Source organism: Diadema setosum, chromosome 2 (assembly GCF_964275005.1).
Source record: "Diadema setosum chromosome 2, eeDiaSeto1, whole genome shotgun sequence".
Taxonomy (NCBI): Eukaryota; Metazoa; Echinodermata; class Echinoidea; order Diadematoida; family Diadematidae; genus Diadema; species Diadema setosum.
Window position 1 is genome coordinate 48,128,190 of NC_092686.1, and position 27,952 is coordinate 48,156,141.

General features: G+C 37.4%; 1 protein-coding gene across 1 annotated transcript in view; it reads left to right on the forward strand.

The window, feature by feature from the left end:
• The window catches only part of LOC140246085 (glutamate receptor-interacting protein 1-like), a 75,757-nt gene extending 55,203 nt beyond the window's left edge, over nucleotides 1–20,554 (forward strand). The window contains exons 7-18 of the mRNA XM_072325531.1: nucleotides 8,563–8,710; nucleotides 9,741–9,925; nucleotides 10,845–11,009; nucleotides 11,370–11,556; nucleotides 12,174–12,313; nucleotides 12,753–12,830; nucleotides 13,216–13,285; nucleotides 14,042–14,187; nucleotides 14,773–14,917; nucleotides 15,347–15,503; nucleotides 16,140–17,069; nucleotides 20,354–20,554. Of these exons, the coding sequence (XP_072181632.1) occupies nucleotides 8,563–8,710; nucleotides 9,741–9,925; nucleotides 10,845–11,009; nucleotides 11,370–11,556; nucleotides 12,174–12,313; nucleotides 12,753–12,830; nucleotides 13,216–13,285; nucleotides 14,042–14,187; nucleotides 14,773–14,917; nucleotides 15,347–15,503; nucleotides 16,140–17,069; nucleotides 20,354–20,554 (2,552 nt within the window). The remainder of the gene's footprint in view (nucleotides 1–8,562; nucleotides 8,711–9,740; nucleotides 9,926–10,844; nucleotides 11,010–11,369; nucleotides 11,557–12,173; nucleotides 12,314–12,752; nucleotides 12,831–13,215; nucleotides 13,286–14,041; nucleotides 14,188–14,772; nucleotides 14,918–15,346; nucleotides 15,504–16,139; nucleotides 17,070–20,353) is intronic.
• Nucleotides 20,555–27,952: the final 7,398 nt, after the last annotated feature.

Below are 27,952 nucleotides of genomic sequence, written 5' to 3' on the forward strand. Positions count from 1 at the left end.
AACAAAAACCCAGAGGAAAGGATTCATACTACATATCGTGACTTAAACTATAGCGTGCCGGAAATCATAGTCATATTCTAGGCCATAGGAAATTAGGACAGTGTTTAAAAAAATGGCAAAGAAAGATTCTGTGATCCCATGTGCACTTTATACAGTACGTGTGAGGGGAGTATAGACCATCCAAAGTAGTAGTCATCACTCAGTCAGTTAGTCTTCTTCAAGGCTGAATCAAATGTATTTCTTGTTAAAGCATCATTATGTTATTATGTTATTACATTAAATCAGATATGATATGAATAATGTGACAGCTGTCAGTGAAATAAAAAACACACAAAGTTCTTTTTTTTTTTTTTTTGTTAGAACCATTCACCACAATGCATACACTTAGCATACAGGGCTTGCCAAACTTGAGCAAACATCTTTGATGATGAAATGGCTGTTAAATATTCATTAGAGCAACTTTTCTTTGGTATAGCAATTATTTTTAAATTCATATTAGTTCTCAATTCTTATTTTTAGAGTGTTATGTGTGGATATCCTTGTCGATGATACAACTTAAAACTGAAACTTGCATTTCACAGGATCTTTAACATATACACGTACATACTGTAGTTTCAGCCAAGGGAACTAATTGTGTAATGTCATAAGTGCAATTGTTGAAACATGTGGGCATTTGTAATCCAAGTCATGTATGTCAGTCATGGGTCTTGTTACAATCCAGCAAACTTTCACCAGACTTGAAAGTGTTCATTTCATCACACACTGTCTTTAGGAGATCTTTTTAAATGACTCTACATGACTTGATGGACATATGGGTGGAATGCTCTCTTCTACCCTCCCTCTACCCAATCAAAATGAGACATAGAACTGTCATTATGCCTTTTGTTCCTTTATTGGATTATCAAACATGTGCAGGCCATTTGCACGCTCTGCAGCAGGGGCCGCAGAATGGGGAGTGATCTTTAAAAAAATTATCAGAAAAAAAAAAAAATCGGAAAAAGAAGTCGTAACATCCATGATTTTCTGAAGATTTCATCCTTAAGTTATTCCTGACCTGCCCTTATGTAGCAGGAGAAAAGCCTACTTCACAGAAGATATTGAGTAGTAATGATGTTTTTTTTTTTTTCCAAGGAAAACATTAACAAAAATTGTCAGCTGTCATGTATTTGCAAAATAAGATTGCTTTTACAAATTAGTACTAGTATGTTTTATATCAGTGTCTTGATTTTTATTTAGATTGGATTTTCTTGGCTTGTATGACAAGTGATACGAGAGGAAGAAAATATTACTGATTAACAGATAAGGATTAAGAAAGACCACTAATCCGTGTGTGTGAGAAAGTGACTGAAATGGTGAAGTAATGACATATTAACAGTGCTGTGAATCATCTGCCTGAGATTGGTATATTTAATACCAGAGTCTGTCATAATTAGATTTGATCTCCAGACATAAAACTGTCTCATTTCATGCATTTTCATTACTGAATTTGATTTCCTTTCCAGGGGATTATAAATTTGAGAAGTATGCTTGGTTCTAAAATAAGAAATGTCCATTTATTGACCAGGCTATTCATGATGGCATCATGGTGAAAACTGCAATTTCAAGAGATTGTAAATGATGCATCGGAAGGCTATTTTGGAATTGTGAAGTTTGTTATAAAGTCTGATATCTGTGCCAAAGAGAAGTAGAAGAAACTGACAGCATGTCTCTGCTTGGTTGTGGCGTGTTACAAATGACAGTTCAATCATCCAGGCAAATTGAGTTACGTATTTCATGCGAGATATCAAACCTTCCAGGTGGCAGCCTTACTCAGGTTAGAGTGTTGACAAGAGTCTGCCTTTTAGCCTCATGCAAGGGGGAAATTGGTCATGGATATTTGATAAAGCCAGTGGATGTAGAAGTCTCTCCCCCCCCCCCCCCCCCCCACAAGAAAAAAAAAAAAGAATATAGAAAAAAGAAAAAGTTTGAATGATCTTTGGCAGAGAGCAAGGCAATATCGTTAAATCAGTGACTGATATATTTAATATCTGCAAATATTCATTCATCAGCAAGCTGTAGCATTCAGTATTCAGGGAAGTAAATGAAGCAGCATCCTAGATAACTTGTGTTGAACCACAAAACTACACTGCAACACAGTGGTATTCTTTCACTTCCAAGTCCCCTCTTGCAAACAGAGTTACAATTTGTATCTTATTATTGGGCATCAATGCACTGAGCATCAGAATTCAAAGATAGTTCAAATTGTTTTAAAGGAAAAAATATAATTGTAATTACTTAAGCTTCATTTTTTTTTATGCATTTGGTGTCTCTAAAGCTTACATTATGATAAAAATATGTGACTTAAACTTTAGAAATATGATAAACTTCTGAAGTAAATTTCATTTTAATCATAGTGAACAATATCTGTTTAATTTCAATTTCAATTCAATTTGTTCTTTGTCTGATGGTAAAGTTTATTATTCTTCAAGATGCAAATTGTACCTTCATTTGATGCATCATAAATAAAAAATACACAGAAATTTCTGATCTAGCATGAGCAGAGAAATTAAATACAGGGATTCATAATTTTTTAGAAATTTCCCACATAAGAAGGCTATAGGCCAGGGCCGAGAGATTCTATCTTTAAAGGCAATGGACCAAGACCCTGGGATTTAAAGCGAGATTCTGAATCATGGTTGACTAAAGCATCTAATCTTCTCCATGTGACCAAATTTGCCCAAACAGCTCCTCAGAATCTTTGAATCATGCAAGCAAGGGAGTTTGTCCCAACTCAGATTTCTTTGTTTGACCTTGTTGGATGGGCATTAGGGAGTAGGGTCAGTGTGTCAATCAAAGGAGAAAAGGACCAGCAGTAGTATCCCATCACTATCATATCTACCAATGTTGGCAACACTCTATACCACAACCACCTAACTTGAGCCACAGGCCTTATTACCTATTTTTGCTAGGAAATGTAATTTGCTGTTAAGACTTTAAAGGACAAGTCCACCTTCATATACATAAGGATTGAGAGAATGTAGCAATTTTAGTCGAACACATCAGTGAAAATTTGAGGAAAATCGGACAATCCATTCAAAAGTTATGAATTTTAAAAGTGTCTGCGCAGTCACCGCTGGATGAGAAGACTACTACGGTGTATGATGTCAAATGCGTACAACGATATAAGGAAAATAAAAAGAGAATTTCACAAAATTCTACTTTTTGAATAAAGTGCACATTTCTTCGACTTAATTGTTACTGACGTATGTTAAGGGTAATGTTATTCCCCCTGCCCTCTGAAAGAGAGAAGTCGAGTGTTCATTTGTTATGCGAGAAAAATGGAAATATGTTGTATTTTCTTTATTCTTTCTTTATATCGTACACACGTGACATCACAAGCTATAATAGTCTCTTCATCCAGCCATGACAGCAGAAATTTCAAAAATTCATAACTTTTGAATGGATTGTCCAATTTTCCTCAAACTCTCACTGATGTGTTCTACTATTTTGCTCCATTCACTCAACCCACATGTCTATGAAGGTGAACTTGTCCTTTAATAGAGTGCAAACATTGCATCTGATCATAGCCATCTACCAGTAATTTAAAGAGTAATGTTGAAGGCTGAAATCAAGACTATCATAACACATCTCTTCCACCTCTGTCTCATTAAATTCTCTGAATCATTATCGACTGAAGCTAGCCCTCATTTTCTCTAATCCTCCTTCTTAATCGATAATGCGGGAGAAATTTTTGACTCTCACTTCGGCCTGAAGTTTCAAGGTCTCTTGTACACTCTATTTTCGTCAATGAATCACCACTGCCTACATAGTGCCTTTTGGTTTCCACAAAAAAAATCAACAACACTCACCAAAAAATGCATACAAGAAGTTAGGAGTAGCTATAAATATTTTATAGACCATTAAACTAATTTTTGCTCTGTGGAGAAATTGCCTGCCTCTAATGACTCCCTCAAGATGGAGGGAGTAATTTTGACTCTCATCTGCATTTTCATCTACTTCTGCACACCATGACCGATTTGAGAATATAATCACAGTTTCTGTTTCTGTTTTCCACTGAACGACTCTATTAAATCAGATTCCATGCGTTTATCAGCAGATACTGAAGTTTATGTGCCATTAGTGAGACATTGTAGAAAGTTGAATATATTCTGAGGTGGGTGATTACTCTCCTTTGTATGCTACCGTAATACATAAAGATATTGGTAAAAAGTGGTTTTTATGATCAAATGAACAGAAAGTCAACTTTCAGTCAAGTTTTAAGCATGTTGTGATTCTTAAAACTGATCAAATATAAAGAAATATCCTCACTTTTTGACTTCGGTCCATGCTTTTCTATGAGCATCCACATGTGTCCATGACGTTACATATGTGGGACTACATACTGCAAACATTTTCAGCATGTAGGCTTACATGTAGGTACACGGTCCTTTTCAACTCATCTTTTTCCCCACAGATATAAATCACCAAATGATAACAAGTTGTTTTCTTGATGCTAGACTATCAAACAAGGTAAAAATCTGTCAATTTACTTAAATTAAAATTAATCCACCAGTTGAAAAGTGTAGTTTAAGTGTCCTGTCAGAATACCTTCTTAACAATTAAGTGAATACTTGACGTTAGCTGCCAAATGGTGGTTAGCAATGAAAAAAACAACAACAACGTATACTGTTGTACAGTGGATGCTATTAAGTCCCTGGTTGACCAAACACTACAAAACAAACACATAACTCTATGGCTGAATGAACATTGAGTCACTAGTTTAAACTTGGCTGTAAGAAGTTGAGTGTCTTTGTGAAGTATTTGGATAAAGGATGATGCAGACTCTTGTGAAGGTTGTTACAAACATTGACATTTTACAAAACAAGGAAAGGAAGGGGCCTCAGACAATGAAGTATGTAGGATTGCCTCGTGAATATCATACACGGGGAATGAAATATTTCCTGCCAAAAATAGGCAAGTCAGATGCTTGCAGTAAAGTGGTATGGAAGAGTAGGAAATATTTTCAGCTTCATGTAGGCAGCCATCCAAAATCTGATATGCCAGCTATGACCAGATTAAATTTGGTAAATGGTTAAAAAAATAGCCCTAAATTGGGCATGTGGCTAGACTGGTTTTTATGTAGAGCAGAGTATCCTAGAGATGGAGTCGATAATGTGGTTAACCAACACACCCACATTCAATGAGCAATCAGAATATATGAGCAAGACAAAGAGATGTAAGAGGTGGATGACCAGTATTGGTGATCTTGATAGAATCTATAGGCCTACACCCTTGTCCGCTAAATTTTATAGCCCTAACTCATGAAGGTGGTTTAAATTTAGTCAGTGGTTATGCAAATTTCTTTTGCGTAAATGCACGTGACAGATCACACACACCAACACACATCCAATAATAACCGCATGCTGGTACTCGTGTGTGAAAGATTCACCTATTTCACACTTGGTTTTTGTCCATGGACTAAATTTAAACCATGGTTTGACTTCAACCACCTCAGGGAATACTGGCCTATTTGTTGTACACATGTAAAACTAATTTTTTTTTTTTTTTTATAATGATGTATAATTATATTCATCTTCTACTTATAATTATATTACTGAATCACTTTCCATATGTATAGGCTATTCGTTATGATATGTTCTTGTGATGTTGTGTTTCCTTGTTACATATACTGAGAGTTTGCAAGTTATCCTCTTACTTGTATTTTGATAATCCATCTGTCTATCTATGAGTGCCCATCCAATTCTTTGTTTATTTTTTTTTGTCTGTGTGTTTCTCTGTCTACTCTCTCTCTCTCTCTTTCTCTCATTAACCCCCCTCCCCCAAGTAATCCTCCACTACAACTCATCTATGCTGTAGTAAGACAGATGAGTCAGACACTCCGACCTGAGCGAGGGAAATTACCACTTCCATACATTCATCACTTTGACTTGCTTTAAAACCTGTGTTTGACAAGGCTTCAATTCCATGTGGTCATCGCCTTATTCACCTCTGGTTTCTAGGTAGCTCATTGAAAACTACCAGTTGTACTATTTCTGTGTCACAATTTCATCTGAAATGAAGATGGATGGATGCATAATTGACTCTAATTTTGATAATTGTTTTGGATTGATTGTTGGCAAAGGTCCTCAAAGGAGAAACAGGAAAGAAAGGATGAGAATTATCTTGCCATCTGTGATGCATGTAGGATCTTCCCCCCCCCCCCTCTTCCCTCTCTATTTTCTGATGCACTTCATGGCAAATTTGTACTTCTTGTCTTTTTGTTGAAGCCCATCAGTGATTGATAGTCATCAGTGATTGTACTTCCATTTTTCTGTCATTTTGATATAAAACCTCTCTTTTTTTTTTCTCTCATTATACTTGTTCATAGCATGCCAAAACAGGTGTGTGTCTGTTGCTATTTTTTATCAAGATGATTTTAATACCCATTACGTCTTGCCACCTGTTCGCATGGAAAGGTTTGAGAATATTTTTGTCAGAAGGATTGTAGTAAAAGGTCATAATCACCATTAGGGAATATCTGTGGGTCTTTCCATCATTATTTGACTCTCTGTCATAGCACTTTTGTCTCCATTTTCACATCTGGACATCCCTCACCCTCTGTTCATGTTTATGGTAGCTTCCTGTACCTCTGTCAGCCTGTGGTATACCTCTCCTCCCTAGAGATGGCATTGTTGTAGCCTCATCACTTTCCGCTTTGTGTCCTCATCCTTTCCACCCCAGTATGCCCTGTCAGGATCCTATCAAAATGGTGTCCATGCATCAAATCAAACTGTACCTGAAATGCACCCACACATGTTGATAAGCACAGAAAGTAGAGGACTAGAAAGAAAATGATTTGAAATCTTCATCCTGTTTTGAGCTTCACCCATAGTTTCTCCTGGGTCTTTGAATGTCCTTCTTGCTTGTGGTAATTTGTAGGTCTTGTCTTTTCCGGAAATGTCTGATGCATTGTTTAAAGGTAAAAATCCCTCTGAAAATTAGTTTGTTTGAACTGAAGCTAAAAATAAAAGGGACACAACTGTGAAAGTTTGAGCAAAGTCTGATAAAACTGAAGAAAATTTTGATTTTTTTTTTTAGTTTGTTAGCAATCAAACTTGCTCAAACTATCACTTTCCTATTCCTCTCAATTTTTATGCTTCTATTCACACAAAGTAATTTTCAGGGTCGACTGCCCCGTTAAATGTAATGACTCTAGTCCCTGCTGGGCATAACAAAAAACTATATTTCTCACTAGCCCGATTTGCCATTCCGCCAAGTGCCTACATGCTTTGAAGAGGCAAGTGCTCATTCATTTCACTTGCCTGAAAGTGAAATGGACTTGCCCTGGCCAAGTGGATAGAAGGGTTTGTAGTACCCTGTCCTTTGTTGTGAACACATGAGACTTAAGTCCTTGTACCTTTATTAAGACCTGTCCTGTAAGATGTGTGAGCCGAGAGGGATTAGGAGCACCCATAAACACCAATTTCCTCTTGTGTATTAAGTGATAATTTTCATATAATTGGCCAATTCAAGAAGCTCTTCATACTGGCTTGTGGCTGTAAGAAACTATAAAAGACTTTGTAGCTCATTTGAAGAGAAACAAAATAATGCCTGTAATCCTGAAAAGGAAACACGTTATAATAAGGATTATCTCTGGATTTCTGATGGGTTATATGAGAGTATAAAGATCATAAAAAGGAACCTGTTGAAAAGTCAAGAACAAAAGGATTACTAGGATTTGTTTTGATCGTGAATGACTACAGAACCCCTTGTCTGCTACCATGCTGCTGGATTATTTTAAGATATAATTAGATATTTCCGTTAATGAATTATTGTCTAATCTACATTAATTAAACAGTGCAGGCATATCTGTTCTTTATCAGTACTATGAATTGTCTTGTGGTGTGCAACCTATACTATCACATTTGCTGCATCAATTTTAAACAAGGCACAAGTCATATGTGGTTAAAATAGCCATACTCTTTATAGTGAAAATACCTAACTAGTGCTTAAAGTGTAACCATTGGGATGAACTGTTGAATTGTCTTTGTTGTTGAATGTTAGCATGATGCACGTGTGTTGTACTCGTGTACTGTACTTTTCTTCTGTTTAAGTTGATGTGGTCTTTATATGTTTGCATTTGTTTGTGTTTTTATGGCAAACATTAGAGAATGGATCTGAAGGTGATATCTGTAGTGTGATTTTAGGATAGAATTGCCTCTCTATATTTTATGTGCCGAGCATGATTTATTTTAGCATATTTATGTGGATATTGACACATGACCTGCCATTCTTCTGAAGGTCATAACTTTTTGTTAAGTAGACCAATAAATCTGAAGCTTGAACCCACAATGTGACATTAAGCACCTAAAGACAACAGTGGAATACCTCCTTCTTCAGCTAAGAATATGAAATAATTGACACTTCAGATTATTTGCAGGTTGTTAAATAATGTGACTGTTTGTAATATCAAAACACTTAACAGTTGTTACCAATGGAATTGTAGCCATGTTCAGAATGCTGATGATGCATTGAAATAAGATGTTTGAATTTTAGTTGATTCATTATGTATGAATTTTGCAGAGGCAGTGAAGAATGCAACTGGCCCCCTACTGGTGGAGGTGTCTAAAACCCCCGGTGCACACCTAGGAGTGGGACTGAGCTCTATACCCAGGAGTGGCAAAACAGTAACCATTATTGACAACTTGAAGCCAGCCAGTATAGCAGATAGGTAAGGGCCTCTGTTGAGACCATTAAGTGAATGTGTTTGAGGTTCAGTCTGTTATTCGTGTAAAAATAGTCAAGAATCCATAAGTTTTAAGGAATGATGTGAATGTTAGACCATTGTCAGGACAAAGTCATTATTAATCATATTGTGCAATCCGTAAGTTGCCAAGGTAATTAATGTTTGAGAATGGTAAATGGGGATGTGGAAATTCTCTTTTTTTTTTTTCCATAAAGCATAAGAGAGATTTGCTTTTATTTGTTTGTTTGTTTGGTTTGTTTTTTTTTTAATACAAGAAATTGAATATAGAGTGATAGAAAGAATTGTGGTGGACTCTTAGAAACAGGGAGGAGCTGAGGTTTGGAGTCATTTGAACTGGAAATACTTGCCATTTTGGGCAGGGATTTTAGAATTCAGTGGAGATGTAGAACTCCAGATTATCCAGTGGATTATCTTGCCTATCAAATGGGCAGAAAGACCCTAATCCTGTGGATAATCCCAGTATGTGGGTGTGGGTGTGTGTCCCTGCACGCACATGACTTCCTCTAGTCTGGGATGTAATTAATCTGAAAACTTGATCACCAGAATTTCTTGGCCAATTTGATAACAGAGACTGAGCCAACTCAGTTACATAGGTCTGCTCTGAGCAGCAGAGGGCAGCATTTAACAGTGATTGCCATGAAGCACCAACCTGAGTTTTGCTCTTCTTGTGAGTAAATATATAAAGAGTTGTCATACAGAGGGGAAACTTTGTTTCAATAAATTAGTCCCGGTAGACTTAAAACAGAAAGAAAATGTGCACATTTGTTGTTGTTGATTGTTTCTGTTTGAGTGTTAGGGTACTTCCTCAAAGGAATCATCAATTTTGCAGACAGATCTAAAATAAAGATCACTTTCATCCTCCAGGCCATGACATAGAGTATGATGTCACTTTGTTTTGCTACTACAGTAATGATATCGAAAGTGTGACCATAGATTTCATGAATGATGCATACAGTGTCAGTATATGAAGGGTTTCATTTTGTTGTTTATCTAGATGTGGTGCCTTACACATTGGTGATGAGATTCTGACCATTGATGGACTTAGCACTAGTCACATGGGTGTTGCGGAGGCCATGAAGCTACTAGCGTCCGGCACAGAGCAGGTCAAGCTGGAGATCCTGCCGGTCAGCCAGATGACCCCTCGACTGACCTACTCCAGGGAGATGCCCAAGCTGACAGGTAGGTGTGGTAGAAGTGGGGTTGGTCCTGGTATTCTCTGGCTCCTTACTGGGTTTATTAAACCAGATTACTGTATCCGCCATCTATCTCGCGAGTATAAATTTTCGTGAATTGGGACTTCTCGACAATTTGGTGAGTGGTTAAATTCGTGATCGTGGAGTCCTGTACTGAACGGAGAAATGCATATGCGTACGTCACATTCATATCGGTATTAGAGTCAATATTTTCGTGAGTTTTTAATTTCGTGAATACCAGCTGACTCGCGAAATTTGCGAAAATAAAAACCTCACGAAATATTCGGCATATACAGTATTAACTTGATAGCCAAAGTATGTATTTAGATGAGTTAATGAGACTAACAAATCTGTAGAAAAGTATGACAGGGAGTAAGTTATGATGCTAATACATGCATACACAGAATATTTGGTGCATTTGAAGTTTTCTTTCAACACCAAGGTATTTATATTTCTTTTCTTCTTTTTTTTTTTAAGGTAAAGTGCTTGCCTAAGGTGTGTGGCCTTTTATTATGTATGAATTAATTTTTCAAATTATATTCAAATGGAATATAGTCAAACTATGATAATCTGCCCATTGAAAACACAAGACAAGGCTGTATATCTGTGAATAAAGAAGACTAGATTAACACATATTATTTGAGGGTTTTCATGGTGGGAGAACGTTTAGTAGTAGATGGTTTTACTGTTAATTCTTTCTTGGATGTAAATGTGGTCCTGAAAAGGATTTACTCATTCTCATCATTTTGGTAAACATGTTCTTACTGTCATTATCCTGAGGAAGAAAAATGCATGGATTTAGCACATATAATAGATTTCACTGCATACGGTGGTATGTTATCTTATTTTGTTACCATGGCAACACCCCACTAATCTTCCTAATCCTATTTGCCCCCACCTCCCAGGCCCACCCTCAAGAAGCACCACTCCAATGAGCCCATTGATGCCAAGCTACAGTCACAGCAGTCTGTCTCGGGTTGGTACGATGAACCAGTCTCAGAACACCAGACAACAGAGCAGCACATTGGCACGGAAACTCAGGTCAAAAGGTCACAAGACAGGATCTATGTGTGAGTATCTCATTGGACATTGTGGTATTCGATTCATTGATCAGGAATCATATATTTCAATCAAATTCTTTCTGATTGAATGAAAAAGAGATCCCTGATCATAACTCTACATGTGGCATGTCTGGTATCTGTGCCTGAATGATGTGGAACGTTGTGAGCAAAACTTTTGCAAAGTGGGACATTACAAACTACAGAATTTCGTCTTAAGAAGTGCATCTGTAAATTTCACAATGATGTCATCAAATCTCCTCTGAGTGGTCGTAGAAAATTATTTCCAATATCTTGTGTTCAAAATGTTAAAGGAAAGTATCATGAACATTGTTAAACATTGAAACATTTACACACTGTTTGTCATTGCAGTGTCCATTGCGTCCACCATCAATGGACTGTCATCACCACAAGTGTGTCACACAGACACAGTGGACGTGACTCTCTACTCTCGTACCGGGGACTACGGCATCCAGCTCCAGAGTGGTGTCTTTGCTACGGAGGTCTTGGGCTCAGCGGCTATCATAGGATTTGTGGAGCCTGGAGGCAAGGGGGAGAAGTAAGGAGATGGTTGATTTCTCTCCAGTGATGTATTGTGTGTGATTTACTAGATGTGTCAATAAGAAAATGTAATGTCATCTCTTTTACAACATCTACTTCTCACAAAGATTGATCAATTTGCTTTTGGCATCATAACTAACTTTAGAGTGTGTATGTAAAACAAATCAGGATTATGTTTCCCTCCCATATAAAATGTGACAATAGACAGTTGATCACATGATATTTTGAAACATGGTGTCATGTGATTGCTAGAATGCAGTATTGACTGCAAAGTGTGATGTCATAGCCATTCATCGCCATGGAAACTGGTTCTTAACAACCTCACGTAGCTCACTGCTATTAACCATGCTCGCACCTGGTTCCAACCCGAGCTATAACAAAAGACTGTGACACTGTCACTTTGGTGCTGTATGTTCTCTCGTAGATAAAATCCAACGATATTCCATGACTACATCTGTTTTCTGGCAGTAGAAAGCAAAGCAAAAAAAAAAAAAAAAGAAAGAAAGAAAAAAAAAGTATGTAATCAGCTTGATACGACTCACAAGAAAACCCAGATGTTACTCCAGCTGATTTTACCTGTGAGATAATGCATTTTTGTTTGCCTCTGTAACACAGGAGTGGTGTAGTACAAGCAGGTGATCGTCTAATCTCCATCAATGGAAACTTCACTGAAGATATGACAGCTGATGAAGCTAATCATATACTGAGAGAGAGTGTACCCCAGGTCACGCTGGAAGTCGAGTTTGATATCGCAGGTAGGACCTTTTTGTTGTGTGTCATTCCTAGCTACTGAGAATTACATAGAATGTTTGATGGTAGTGAAAAGACAGAAAAAACAAATTAGTGACGAGTAAAGCATTTCTTATCTGTCACATTGAAATGCATATAACAAATTAAATGGCAGAATTTTTCCCTTCTTTGGACAGTTAATGAGGATCAGTGGAAATTTAATTGCTAATTCATATTTTTGTTTGATACAGCTTTATTCTGAAACCATACTGAAAAAAAAGAGTTTCATCATTTGGTGAAAGTATAGTGAAATATTCACTGTACTCTCAGTATATATAAGCTCTAAAATAAATTGAAGAGTTTGATAAGTGTTATTTGATGTGTTTTTATTCATGATGATGTCACTGTATGTTTGATGGTGACAAAGTTCGACCCACAAACCTTTATCTGTTTCTATCATTGCAGAGTCAGTTGTGCCAAGCAGTGGAACATTTAATGTCAAGTTACCAGTGAGTGAAATGGGACTTGGAATCACATTAACATGTAAGTTTCTCGTGGAAAACGTTCTCATCTATGCTTTTATGGTTTACTTGTGATTAGCAACTCACAAAAATGTTTCAAGACATTCAAGTACAATGTATGCCAGTAATGGAAACGTAATAAAGACTCTGGAAGCTTAGGTTTTCAAATAATTGGTAAGAATATTTGTAGAAGAATGTAGGTAGAAGTTCATGCTGATATGCTTTTTTCCAAGGAATGATTTGTATACATTTTTTTCTGCAGTCAATACCGTCATATTTGATTATGCATTGTAGGTGTTATCGATAAATTTTACTCGAATTCATGTACTTAGATATATTTTGTAATTCTTGCAGTGGTAGTAAAAACTGTCATTTTTGTGATCATTTCAATATTTTCTGGTTTTCAGCTCCTAAGCACAGACGGCAAGGGGATGGCCTGCTTATATCAACAGTAAAAAAGGGCAGTGTAGCAAATAGGTATGTTAAGGATCACACTGTGAGCCTATCTTGTTATTTCATTATTATTTTCAATGTCATATGTCATAGATTAAGTTGTATGGATAGAAATTGGTAAGAGTGTGAAAGGGTATATGTAATGTCTTTTGTGATGATTTGTATATCCATTGTGTTAGGATGCTACTAAAAAGAGCAAAGAATTAAGGTAAAACCATAGATTCTCTAACCAAGGCATGACATTTTTGTACCAAGAAGGTAAAAAAACCCACAAAATCACTAGTATATTTCTGTCACTGAATAATGTTTTGAGGCAAATCACCTGGTATTTGTTCTGAAAGATTTATTCTTCTGCAGTGTACAGGAATTCTTTTGATAAGAGGAACTGGAAAACAAACCATGAATAAACCAGTCAATGAGATTTGAGGAATGCCCACTCATGTTGAGATTCTGTGCCTATATTAAGCTCTGTGTAACTACATTTTGCCATGATATTTGAGAAATAAAAGAGAGTACTGACAATTCTAATAACAACTCCATTTTGCTTCCGTGTAGTAGCAGAAAATGAACCAATGATGTGAGGGGATCAACATGCTGTCTTGTGAAAACTGCCTTATTCCTTTCTCTTATGCATACATTTAAAGTAGTCTTCATAGGATGCTTCAAATAAGAAAGATGATGATAATGAGGATGATGATGACGAAAATGATTCTTCTGTCATCACGATAGTGATGAAGATGATGTGATATTGATGTGTCCCTGTATCCTTGCTGACTACAGGAGTGGTACACTGGAGCCAGGAGACCAAGTTCTTGCCATCGATGACATCCATCTAGACAGTATCACTGTGGAGGAGGCCATGCACCTCCTCGCTCAGGCTGATGAGATTGTCAAACTCAAGGTCAAGAAAAATGAGGCTTACTCAGGTGGGTTTCCATGGCAACCAAGATTGATTGGGACTCTATTCTTTTGTCTGAAAATATTTTGGGCACCCCTTCAAATGGAAATGACTTTTTCATGCAAGTCTATACATGAGCATATTTTATATGATACAAAGCAAAACACTGAAGTAGTGTATAGATGCACTACAAAGGTAGAATGCTTAAATATGAATTTCTGATCAGTCAAAGCCATTTTCTTCCTAGTGCATTGTTGATTGGGTGTAGTGAACAAGGCACATGACAATTTCTTCACTCTCACTTTCTGCATTTTGGGTGATGCTTGCGAATAGTACATTGAGAAGACTTACCCAATACAGTTTCATATTTTTTGTTATAGGCAGTATGTGATTATTGCTGTCAAATTTACCCTTTCAATCATACACCCATAAATGCAGAATTTCCAGCATGCACTAAATACCACCAAGGCCTGTGACCTTGTTGAAAATATAAATGATGATAGAAATGCTAAATGTATGGGAGTGTATAATGTGATACATGCAACTCCCAAGCATGCATTATACATACAATATTGTATTTCACTGGCAAACATAAACTTTATATTCTCCCTAGATGAGCCGGATGTGAGCGGTGCAATATCCTACTCAGTGGAGCTGGTCCGGCATGGAGGACCACTCGGCATCACCATCTCAGGGACTGAGGAACCTTTTGATCCAGTTATCATCTCTGGTCTCACAGAAAATGGTCTCGCTGAAAGGTGAGGGGGTTGGATTCATTTCCCTAACTTTGATGATGGCATAATATGTAAATGCACCACCCGTTACCTAACCATGCAGTGCTGTCGAGAGTATGAGGCAAGATTTAGATGTGTAGTTCAGTTCAAGTGTATCACTCTCTTACTAGCTCAATCTAGCCACACTACTGGTTGAAATAGATATCATGAATGTATCTGCATTCTGGTAAGCCAAACCACCTTATTGACAAAGTACAAACATAAACCTCAAGTATGTGATTAATAAAATTTCATGTAGAGCCACATTATGCACATTTTGAGATCTGGCTTCAATTTTACAGAAACCAAGTGCAAATAATATGTACATATGAACTCATCACTTTCCAATTCCTTCATAGATTGTGTATTCATTGAATGGAGTAGTGCATGACTTGTGTTTTCTTTTCCCACCAGGACTGGTGCTATCCACTTAGGAGACAGACTATTGGCCATCAATGGTATCTCACTGAAGGGAAAGACCCTGTCAGAGGCAATCAGACTGCTCCAGTCTGCTGGGGACACTGTGGTGCTCAAGATTAGCAAGAGGGAGAGACAGAGGGGATATGACCAGGTACCTTACCCACCCTCCTACCTCCTTATTAGTAAATCTTATTGTTTGTATCAAAGACCTGATAGCATGGGGATACCATGGAGTGGGAAGGCTGGCTTGACTTATACATATATATATATATATATATATTCAAAAATCCCCCTAACGAATCGTGTATAGCTGTATCACTGATTTCGTTGTGTAGGACAAACACAGTCGAAGAATCTCGACTGGAGTCGGCCGTTGGCAATGAGCATACAATTTGATGCACATATTCGCTGACTAGTGCTATTTGTAGTTTTCAAATGTACCCTGATGGGCAATGAATGAATTGGGACACCTATGAATACTCATGCTACTGGGTCTTTAACAGGTACCAAGACTTGTTTCTCAAAACCCCATGGAGAGAATGGGCTTGGTGGAGTTAATATAGTGCACAAGACACTTCTTTCCTGTGATTACAACCTTTAATGCAGATATTTTATCACAAGCAGAGATGTGACCTTTGATCCAGTTATATTTATGAAATATTTAACTGTTACAATAGCAAGATGCAATAAAGAATTAAATGAAATAGATATGGAATGATTGCAGATTTTGATTTTCTGTACTCTGTAAATTTTTTGTTTTTATTCTGCCCAAACTTTGCACCTGTAGCTGACAACCAAGGTTCCATCTCGTAGTCAGAGCCCCAGCAGGTTTGGTCGCGGGATGAACCAATATGATGTGGATCACATGACTACTCCAGTCATGATGCAGAACAATGGAGACTCGTGGGAAGGGTCAGGAATGGACACTGGTTACCATAGTAACCACACGCATCACTCCCGCTCCCACTCCCCTAAGACCAGCCACTCTCGCCGTAGCAGCATGTCTCCGTCTCGACGTAACACGCGATCCCGTCGAGTGCAGAACTCATCTCACTCCACGTCACCCAATGATGCTAGTGAGGAGGAATTGGAGGACCATAGAAACCGAGGCTTCAGGGGACCCTACCCCGGTGACCTCCTCAGTTCAGACCAAGATGAAAGCTATGCACACTCCCAGCATAGCTACCACCCTCATGAGGCTCAGATCGCCAAGCATCGGGAGTTTCTGCGCCAGCTTGAGGCCAGCTTCCTCAACACAGATCAGTTTACGTCCAGCGAGATGCGTCGTACTGGCAGCATCGGTCACGGCTTCTATAATAACTCCATGGGAGCTCGCAAACCGAGTACCAGCTCCCTCCAGATGTACTCTGAAGGTCACAATGCCTACACTCTTCCATCTCACTCTCATCTCGGTGGCAGCTACAACCAGTTTGAGAGTTTCAGCTCCAAGAGTGAGAGTGTGAACACCACTCAGCATCAGGTTTCTCACAACAACGATGCCTCCCACCTCGGCGATGAGTCCACGGTGTCGGACCAGGGTAATGCCACGCCCGTAGAGCTCCACCGGGTCACACTGAGTAAGGACAGTGATGTGGAGGATTTTGGATTCAGCTTGTCAGATGGTATCTCAGAGAAAGGTGTGTTTGTTAACACTGTCAGGCCTGGTGGACCGGCATCAAAGAATGGAAACGTCCGACCCTTTGACCGAATCCTTCAGGTAGGTGACTCCTTATACTTTTACCTCTATCCTTATCACATGATCATCAATCACTGTAAAACCAGTAAAATTCACAGCACGAAACTTTTGGGAATTACAGCTGATGGCCTTTTTTGCGGCATAAAATGTTTGCAAATTGCCCGGCAGGAAAATATTACAAGTTTACTACATGTACTGGTTTGTGTAGAGAAAAAAAATTACTGGTTTTACAGTGAACTGTGGCCCCTCATGAAATTTGTGAAAGTTTCAGGCAACTAAAAATTTCAGGTTTTACATTGTTTGTTTTAAGGTATTATCATAGCTCTTTTTCCGCATTGATACAAAGATTCATGTGTATCTAGAATTTGCTGTGTAAATGTGATTCCTTGTATAAATTTGAACCATAGAAAAAGTTTGTCCAAATGGAAGATACACAAATACTTTGGTCACTTTTAAATGCCAATTATATCCTGTATTGGTATTTCCTGTCTTGGTTGGTCATATTGATGTACATTATTTTTGAATTTTATAATGACTACAGGCTTCCCCACCCCCAAAATGAAAGAATGAACATCAGATTTACTAGGTATCATGGCTCATCAGCCACAAATTTATGCCTGGAAAGACATATTTAAAGTATCTGGAAAGCACTCCTTGAATGTTGTGCAGTTTTATTGGATGTCACAATGTGGTAAAAGTAGCTTGAAGATTTACGTCTTACCAAAAACTTTAATTATTACTTCACAACCTTTAATTTCATAAACAAATCCAAATAATATGTGTATTCTGATATGTTGATCTACATCTAATTGTCATACCTAGAGCATGTAAACTTCATAATTTTTGTGTACTTGTGGCTATTTGGCCAAATCCCATACTGCATTTGAATTTACAATTGTAACACTTTGCAGCTTAGACGTTTTTGCCATTTCATTCCCACTGTAATAGTGTAAGGCAGCAAATATAGCCAACAAGAGTGCAAAGGGGAAAGAATTAACATACACATACTCCTTTGCAGCAACGCACTGTAAAGTCTGATAGGAATAAACGCAATGACATTACTTATTTTACTCCACCCACATCACTAGCAAGCTCAGCCCTAGATACAGGTCAAGGCAGTGGTAATATTCACTGAAGCAGACTTGACCAGGGGGATAGGTATTGATGTGATATTAGCAGGAGTCAGTGAGGGGGAAAATCTCTCTTTATGTCACCCTGGATACAATTATTGAATCACTCCTTCATCTTACACTCCATTGACTTCTTCCTTGTTGACCTTGACAACTGTTGCCATGGGCAGTAATTAAGGTACAATGGACGCACAGAATCCTGTCTCTACCTGTGTGTGCCATCTTATGTGTCTGGGAAATTTCATAAAATACAGATAGACAGACCAGTCTTAGCAATGTTATATTTAATATTAAAAAAATAAGACCAACCAGGTTTAACAGGCAAGATCAGAGGTGTTGTACAGAGTGACTGGGTGAAAAGAAAGAAATTATGTAGACATGACAGTTATTATGCATGATTTTCAAGTTGTGTGGTAAGACCAAATCTACAAGACATGTAAGTGAATCAGAAACACAATGATATCGACACATTGGTTCACAATCATTTTACATCCTAAGTAGTGAAGTGTAATTCATGTAGGTTTGAGTGAGATCATGTCATTAGGAAGGAAAAATATGAAACAACAAGGAATACTTGCAGATGAGGGAATGTTTGCAGGGGAGTGCATTCATAAACAGTATTGCTTTACTGACAAACAATTCTGACCTTTTTTATGTCCATTGATATGCTTGCGGTCATTACTGTATGCATTTTGCTCAGGGTAATCAACAACACACACTGACAAACATGGAAGCAAACAAGGTGTTTTTGCTTGCCTTTTTTTTTTTTTTTGTCCAAGAAATGTCAAACCAGCACTAAATCATTCTATTTTTATCAAATGCAGAGAGAAAAAGAAACTTGTATAGATGAGGGAAATATGAAAAGAAAACTAGCAAAGCTGTCAAGAGAGAGATTGGAAGAGAGAGATCGAAAGAGGGGGAGGGGGGAGAATTAATAAAAAGCAAAGTACACTGTAAGCAAGATGTAGGGAAGAGAAGAAACTGTGAATGTACAAGGTACGGGTATGGCAGAGAAATTACAAAATAAGATTTGGAGTAGAGAGGGAGAGAAAGAAAGAGAGAGAGAGAGATAGAATGGGAGAAAAAGAGAGAGAGAGGGAAAAGAAGAGAGGGGGTTAGAAAGAAGAGAGGCAGAATATGATAACTGTGCATTATGAGAAGAAATGTGCTTGGAGCATCAGGCTGTAACGTGTGAATTGATTTGCAGCGCCATCAGAATGAGGTGCCACTATCAGTCCCCTCCAGCCAAATTAGGTCTGAAATTTGGCTTGGGAATTTGAGTACAGGGTGCACCAAAAAGGCTTCCTATGCTGAAAATGTCCTGTAAACTGATTGTCTGTGTGATGGAATGGTGAATGGGTGTAGAGATTTAGCAGTAGACCATTCTCTGCTTCACCAGGCAATGTGACGATTCATAATTGCTCAGTTGATATGGCGAGCTCGTGTCAGAGGAGTGGAAAATTTCCCCGGAGGTTTAATTATGGCTGGAAATGAAAAAAAGTCAGGACATATTTTACAGGGTGTGTCAGAAAATAGATGCATGGTAGATGTCTTCTCAGCATGTGTGTGTGTATGCTCTGAATTTGTGTCTATTGCATTAGTTCTTTCTTATAGAGTTCATGTACCCAATTTCGTTGTGATGACATCTTACAGGCACATTCTGGGTAGACTTTATTTCTTTCTGTTTTGTTTTTGTTTTTTGTTTTTTTGCTGAACAAATTGACATGATTTGATGCTGTTGCCCCATTTTTTTAGAGATTGATTTTCCACCTGTTTTGCTGAAATTTTGATACCCATTTTTTTTTTTTTTTTGTGTGTGTGTGTGTGTAATTCCTATGATTACAATGAAATGATGTTGTATATTTATGCAAACAGCTGTGAAACAAATGTAGGATAAAATGACAAAATTAGGCCTGAGAATGTGACATTTTTCAGTCACTGAAACTTGCTAGATCTGTAAACACAGCAAACTTATATGGTTGGTTTGTGAATGAATTTAATTCATTATGTATTAATTTATGTGTATATCTATCTGTTATCAGCATAAATCATGTATAATTCAGAGTCTTTATCCACAAAATATTATATATGAATGCATGAATTGAAGAATTAGATTAGAAGCACCAATAATTTATGTTCTTGTTTTGTGTTTGCTTCTCACCTACACCATACCAGATCAACCAGACGAGGACACATAACTTCGATTGCTGCATGGTGGTACCGCTGATCGCTGACTCCGGGAACAAGCTAGAGATGGTGCTAAGTCGCAGCCCCCTCTCCAAGAACCAAGAGGCGGAAGGGGCGGAGGAAGGGGCATGGACGGCCAATGAAAACAGGCAGTTTGTCTCCATGCAACCCGTGGCACAGCAATTCTAAAGGACTGGAAGACGTGGCAATTGTGGACTCTATTTGAACATACCTTCCCACCCAAATGTTGGCATTTTAAGGTGAATTTGGCACCAGCATTAGATAAACATCCTCTCCTTGTACTTACATGTACCAGTGGTGTAGCAGTGTTGTCTGGATGTTGGTATTGTTTGTATTGATCTATTGCTTGAGAACCATCAAGTTTTCAAATGGTAAAAATTTGCCACAAGTGGTATTTGAGTGTAGCCCGCCCAACTTTCACATCATTCTATGTATGCAAGATGCTGATAGAGAGAAAACGATATCTTTACACACTACATTACAAGTGAAAGGATGGAAGTTTTACAAGGCCTCCAATCATGTATTGTTAGAACAAAACTGGATAATGTGCAGACCAAACTGGCTAATTGGTGCTTCCTCGTTTACCGACATATACAAGTAGTCACTCATTGCAAACGTCATGTGTGCATATAATTTTTTATCAATTTCAGCTCAAGGAGAGTCTATACTTCTGTAGTTGAAAACAGTGTCCAGACTTGAAAATGAAATTTGACACAGAAAGAGGATGCATATCGGGAGATTATTATAAGATCAGGGAAAACCTGTTGGGATTTTGCCAATTTGGTGCTTTTAGCAAACAGTTTGAAGGGGTATGGAGCTCATCTGTAATGTTTTGAAGAACATTAAAATTAAAATATTCCCTCCCACCATGGCAGAACTGTATTTCTACCTTCCAAACTTGTAGCATTAGAAAAGATACACAGCACTTGAGCCTGATGCTTGGGAACAAAGACTAGAGACCAGAAGACCAATAGTAAGGTGTGATACAGGTTTGAGGTCAAAGGTCATATCACACTTCACTGCCAGTGTGACCTGCTTCGTGATAGTTACACTTAATACTGCTTCTTACTCTTCTGTGCTGTTGTGTGCTAACACATTTGTATCAAGCCATATATAGATTCAGCATGGAACCTATCCACTGTCAGCATTGCTTTAGTAAAAAAAAAAAAAAAAAAAATTGACTGCCATTGCACTACACAGAGATCCTGGTAGGTGATTGGCTGTTGCTATGGTTTCATTATCTTACAGTCTAAAAAGGAAAAACAAATTTGAGTTTTGTATTGAGAAAACACAAGGTCAAAGATGAGATGTCTGTTAGGGCTTCTTTTCAAATCTCAACTGTGGATCCCTTGACTCAAGCCATTATACTCAAATATACTCAAAATGTTTCAAAGTTGAAAGTGTGGAGTGACAATTCTTACAATTTTCTGAGCAAATAGTGGGAACTTGGCAGCTGTGACCACTTGCATACAGAACTACATATCGTGAAAGATGCTTGTCGTGTAGTGTGTAAACAATGTGTTTGTTTGTTAGTTTGCTTGTTTGTGGGGGATGGGGAACAAGGAGTGATTTGACTTACTGTTTACACTCTGCTAGTACAAATGGTGGTCACTATTATTGCACAGAGTAAATGTATTTAAGTAAGCTCACAACATCATGTTGCCAAACCATCTGTAGCAGTGATTATCTGTAGAATTAGTATTTCACATTGCCAATCTCATCTCATATATGTATTTTTGTCCTCAACAATCATATTATCAATTTTATGCGACCATGTGCATACTGCTATACAATTTACCATTATGCTGCATTGTAATTTGTGTGAAAAACCACTTTATGTTACCACCTCAAATTAACATTAAGAATCTGTCAGAGATAATTTGTAAACTACAATCAGATTATTTCTCCAATGGATCTTACTGTTTTTGGAGGCAAGTGTGTTCAAGGAGAAAGTTGTAGTGAATGAGGAAGTGATGTAAAACAAAGAAAATAGTGAAAAATGGAGCAGAGTGGGAGGAATTAAAGGGAACTCTTAATGGTTTCATTTTTCTGAAAATTGTCTAACATGAAATCATGTAGAAATATATCATCATCATTTGCTCCGTGCACAATTGGCAATAGATAAAAAGAAGAAAAAGAAAAGAAATGTGAATTTCTGTTATGTTTGTGATTGACATTTTTCGTGTTACCAAAATCAAGATAACTTGAATAAATCATGATTTTGCATTTACATATCATGGCTAGAATGCGGAAAAAAAATGAGAATTTAGTTGCTCACTAATACAGAACATGTCAAGAATCTATACACAAGTGTGATTACTGTCAAACAACATAGACAACTTGTTTACAGTTCCCACGAGATATATGTTTGATGACTCACAATCATGTGACCATAACCTGCTATGTTTGTTTAATATCATCAAGTTGATATTGTAACAGTGCTTTTCTCATCAATTGATTGTGTCCCTTGGGTTCATTGTCCTTATGTTGTAATTTCTGATCATTAAGGTCATCATGTCCTTTTCATCAAACCTAATGATGTATGAAGGAAAAGCCTGTTCTTCAGGAACACTGACTGACTGATAAGTATATGTTATTTGAATCTGCAATGATGTATAATGGAAAGCTCTTGTCTCTGTTAGGTCAAAATCATCACAAAATCACAACTTGATACAAGTAAGATTGCACTTGTACAGGTTCATTGGTAAGTGAAATTGAATACCATAAAATTTTATCTGATATCACTGTGTGTAGACAGGGTGTGTATTTTATGTGGACCAATTCTACTTACCTCTCCATATCAATCAGGAGAACAAATGACAGTACATGTAACCTTAGTTTATTTTGAAGTAGATAGAAGAGAGGAACCCCTAAATTTGCCTCACTTTGAACAGAAAATACATGATGTGGATCATCAGTTTGCCAGCATTGATGTGTCCTTGTTTGTCTAGAATAGAAACCTTGCATCTTCTTCCTCAGTATTTTGTGGCATTGAGGCTGAATTTTACACTGTATCAGGAGCAAACAGCAATCGCAAAAGAGGAAGGATTGTCAAAAATGGAAGATTTTGTGTGAAAATGATAAAGCTGTCAGTATGAGAAGCACTGACTGTGTTTCATTAATAGACAGTGAATGGTTGTTTGCACAGTCTTCACACTTCACGTTCATCAGGCTTTGGGAGTGGTATCAGTAATGTCATCGTGGGGTTAAAATGTCATAGTCATCTTTTGAAGGGCATTTCACCCCAGTCACATACGACAGGCTTCAATTCCAAATTACAATATCCCAGAGAGTGGAGTGAGTGTAAATTGACAGATCAGTGCATGTTGTACAATTAGATGTCTTACTGTATGATACAATGAGTTTTTCACAATGATAAGACATAGGGTAATATTTAATAGAGTTTGCTGACAAGTCATCCCATGGTGCTAACAGTTTTATTCTTTTTCTGCAAGTTATTCATTTATCTTTTTTTGTTTAAATACCTGCCAGCAACTCTTCAATTTGTATTCAAATTTAAGTGGTATATTCAACTTATTTCTGTTTTTGTTGTCGAGGAGGGGTATGAGAGAGATATCATCATATCTATTTTCTTTGTCTTCCAGAATATGCATGCTGGCATCTTGTTGGTGCTGAAATGATATACTCAATGTCATAAATTTGAATTAATATATTCATCATGAGAATGCATCACATGTATTGTACACATAACAACTTTATAACTGAAATTGGAACTTGTACATGAGTAATACTTTCATTTATATACCCAATCAATGCCATGTCTGATGTATATGATGTAATATTTGTTTTGCTATGCAATTGGAATGAGATAGCAACAAGTGATATTACAAGTTGTATTGCTTGTATGTGATTGTGAGTGTTTGAGTATTTACATGTTTATATGATATTTAGACCATTGACAAGGTATGGAACAATCTAGATGACTCTTGGCATCAAAAGACAAGTGGTATTTATAACATACATATTATTTATTTTAGTTGAATTTTGTTGTTGAGTGCGCATTGTAAAGAGTGTCATTCTGTGTTGGTGTCTTGTGGTATAATTTGTCTGAACAAGTGAATAGTGCATGAAGAAGGTGAGACTTTTGTGAACGGTGATATTTGAGCATTGTCAGGAAGCTGAATACCTCCTTTTCTTCCTTAGTAATTGAATCGTTCTCTTTGGACACCAAGAAGAAAAGGAAGAGGAAGAACCAAGCAGAAATAGTTGAGAGATGAAAGTACATCAAACATCAAATTTCATAATGCCTGGATCGTGTGATGTCTGCCAATTTGTGGAAGAGCTTTGTGAGTACAATTGTATACATTGTGCGATGTGCATGGATGAATAATACCAGGTCTTTCACTATGGACTTTACAGGATTCATCATGGCTTCCAGGTTTTGCCAAATTTCGTGGACACAAAAATCCAGTCATCTCCAAGTCCAAAGTGTTCCTTACAAATTGTACATTCAAACATCTGTGACTTGTGCAGCTGAGTTCTGCATTCATATAATGAACAGCTCCATGTTGTCTGTAAACTTTGCGCATGTCATTCAAAAAACCTGAATATTTTTGTCTATTTCTTCACAATTTCTTTTTTCTTTTCAGCTCGTTATATAATCATGCCATCTTCACTATCGACGTCTTTGTCCTATTTTTGTCGATCTGTCAATCTATTTTTTTTTTTTTTTTTTTTTGCAGGGCCTTGTGCCAACATAATGGGGTGGGTAAATAGGAGAGTGCTACAAGTTTAACCCTAAAAGGGCCGGGGGGGGGGGGCGGAATCCGCCCCCCCCTCGACGTTTCGCGCTATAATTCTGTAACGCGAGAAGGCCTCATCGCGAGGCTTCTTGACTTTCTTCGTTCAAGTCTCGCGCAACTTTTGAGACCAAATTTGCAACGTCCGCGCATACTTTTGCGAAGCCACGCCCATTTTTGTAACGGAATGTCGCTCCAAAACGGGCGCAATTTTGTGATTTTGTGTACATTTCCTATGGAAAACAGTGCTCTGTCATGAAAGGCATAAAAACCTGATTATTTTTACAATTAATCACTTTCATTGATAAATTTTGTGCTAATTATGGTAGAAAAGTGGTCAGTGACAATTTCCAATGAAAAAACAAAGAAAAAACAAAAGTTGAAAAACAATGAAATACATAAGAAATTCTGAAAACAATAAAATACATAAGAATTGAAATGAGTTTTGGAAGTTTTTGTGATGTACAATTGTTGAATATGCTAAAACAGATTTACAGATCAAAAATTAGACTCCCAATGCTTTTGATTAAGCTAAAATATCACCTTGAGCTTAATTTGCATAATTAATTAATTAAAATTAGAAATTGATTGTTTAAAAAAATCTTATGACACAATCTTGTAGATTATGACGCGGGTCTCACGCATGCAAAATTTCATCGCGATCGCACCACCGATGGCCGAGATCTCAGGGGGGGGGGCGGAATCCGCCCCCCCCCCCCCCGGTCTGAGCATAGCCAAAAAAGCCCGGCCCCTTTAGGGTTAATATGTCCTTGCATTATGAAAGTATCATCCACCATCGTTATTGCCGTGTGATTTGTACACCTGTTATATTGATCGATATCTTCATGTACCTATCAACATATATTTCCACCTTCTGCCAATCTCGCCACCTCAAAAGCTACATTTACTTTGATATCTATCTCTCCATCTGTAAATATTGTCTTCATCCTACCTCTCCTCATTGTTCTCTGTTCTCACACATCAGCCTACATATCTCTGTTTTCTGTCTAGTGTATTTGTATGTTTATCATCTGCTTGTCTTATCAGCTTCTTGTGGGTCTCTTTTCTTCAAATCTTCCTCCGTGCCCTCTTTAGTACCTCTGTTTGAAGTGCCAGTCAAGATGGAATGAAAACATGACTTCTAGGTTAAACATGCACACACAAGGAATTGCTACCTGTCTTTAAAAAAAAAAAAAAGAATGTTGTCCTATGTTGTTTATACATTCGCCTTCTTTCAGCCACATCCCAAAGGCATCATTTTATTTTTCCCTCTCTGGCACAGATATGAGCCTCAGATCATTTCTTCCTGAAATTGGCAACACCAACCCAACACACATGTCTTGAGATTTTGGCAAATTTTTGGTTAGGAATGATATTTCTCTGTCTGTGGAAACTTTAACAAATGCCAGTCCTTTTCTTCATGTCAAATAATCAAGCATGTTTCAAATGGATTCTTTTTTTCTAACTATACTTCCATTTTTCCATTAACTTAACATTCCCCCTTGTTGAACCCTAACTACGTTGTATCTTCAATATACAAAACTGGTGCTCAGATATTCTGATGTGAAAGGACAAGAAGTAGAAGTGAAATGTTTTCATTGAATTGATGAAAAGTTGTTGCAGAGGTATCCATTTGAGTCATTGGTTTAGATTCAAATTTAATTTCTTTTTAGTGAAGAATCTTGAGATTTTGAAGTACATTTGCCCTCTGAAGAATCCCATGGTATTGAGTTGTGTTTCCAGTCACAGTGTGTGTAGCATATGAGCAGTCTTGTGTCACATTAGTGTGTACTTAATGAATGTTGTACTGGTTAGAATCCAATAAAGATACCACCCCCACACCAAATGGTTGACATGTGATGTATACCGAGCCAGTCTTATCAATCTAGTTTAGTTTGGAGGTAACTCCTGGAGTAGGAGTCTAGGTGTCAGCTTGTTATGATCTACACCCTGAGTCAATGTTTTTGTTTCTATGTGTAAGATTTGTATTTGTTTCATAATCAGGTATGCACTCTTTGTATTTAGTGATATTATGTCGTGCTGGTGCTGAATGTACAGATAAGTTTGTACAGGTGAAGCAGTCTGAGCAATGATCATAGCATTTTGTCATTATTTTTGTACATATATAATATATTATTTGTATGGATGGTTTCAGTCCTGATGTAAGAAAGAATTTGAATAAAGGAATTACATGAAACTTCAAATTATCGAGTTTGCTTTTATTTTAGTGTTTGAGGAGGGTATGTGTGAGCTCTATCTAGAATGTGTGTTTATGCACATCATGGAGATACTAAGTGTGTAAGTTTGTCTGGATTTGAACACTTTGTAAGGGCTGTCTTCTATTCTTAGCAGAGGATGCCCTAGTAAGGTTAAAGAGTCCATTTTGAGGGAGCCCTTACAGGTCCTATGTGTTAGGTCTTCCTTGAGGGAACCTTGGGAATGTTTTTGATTGTCTGTCTAAAGGGAGCTGAAGTAAGGAATGTTTTATAATCAAAGGGATGTGAGATGACGAATGGAATGAAATGAGAGGGGGAAATAGCTATTAAAAAGAGCATTTAGCAAAGAAGTGATTAAATACCCAAACTGTCTAACCTGTACTCCCTTTATAGCAGTCATTTCTAATACATACTCTCTAAAAACACATTCTCATGTTTCCATATATTTGTGTGTTTTTACTTTCATGAATACATCATTTCCTTTTCCTCATACTAGTACTTCCTCTGCAGTGACATACTGTAGTTGCTATTTTGTAACTCTTCCAAGAAAGAAGCACAATTTAACTGTTTATTACATGAAGAAATAGTGT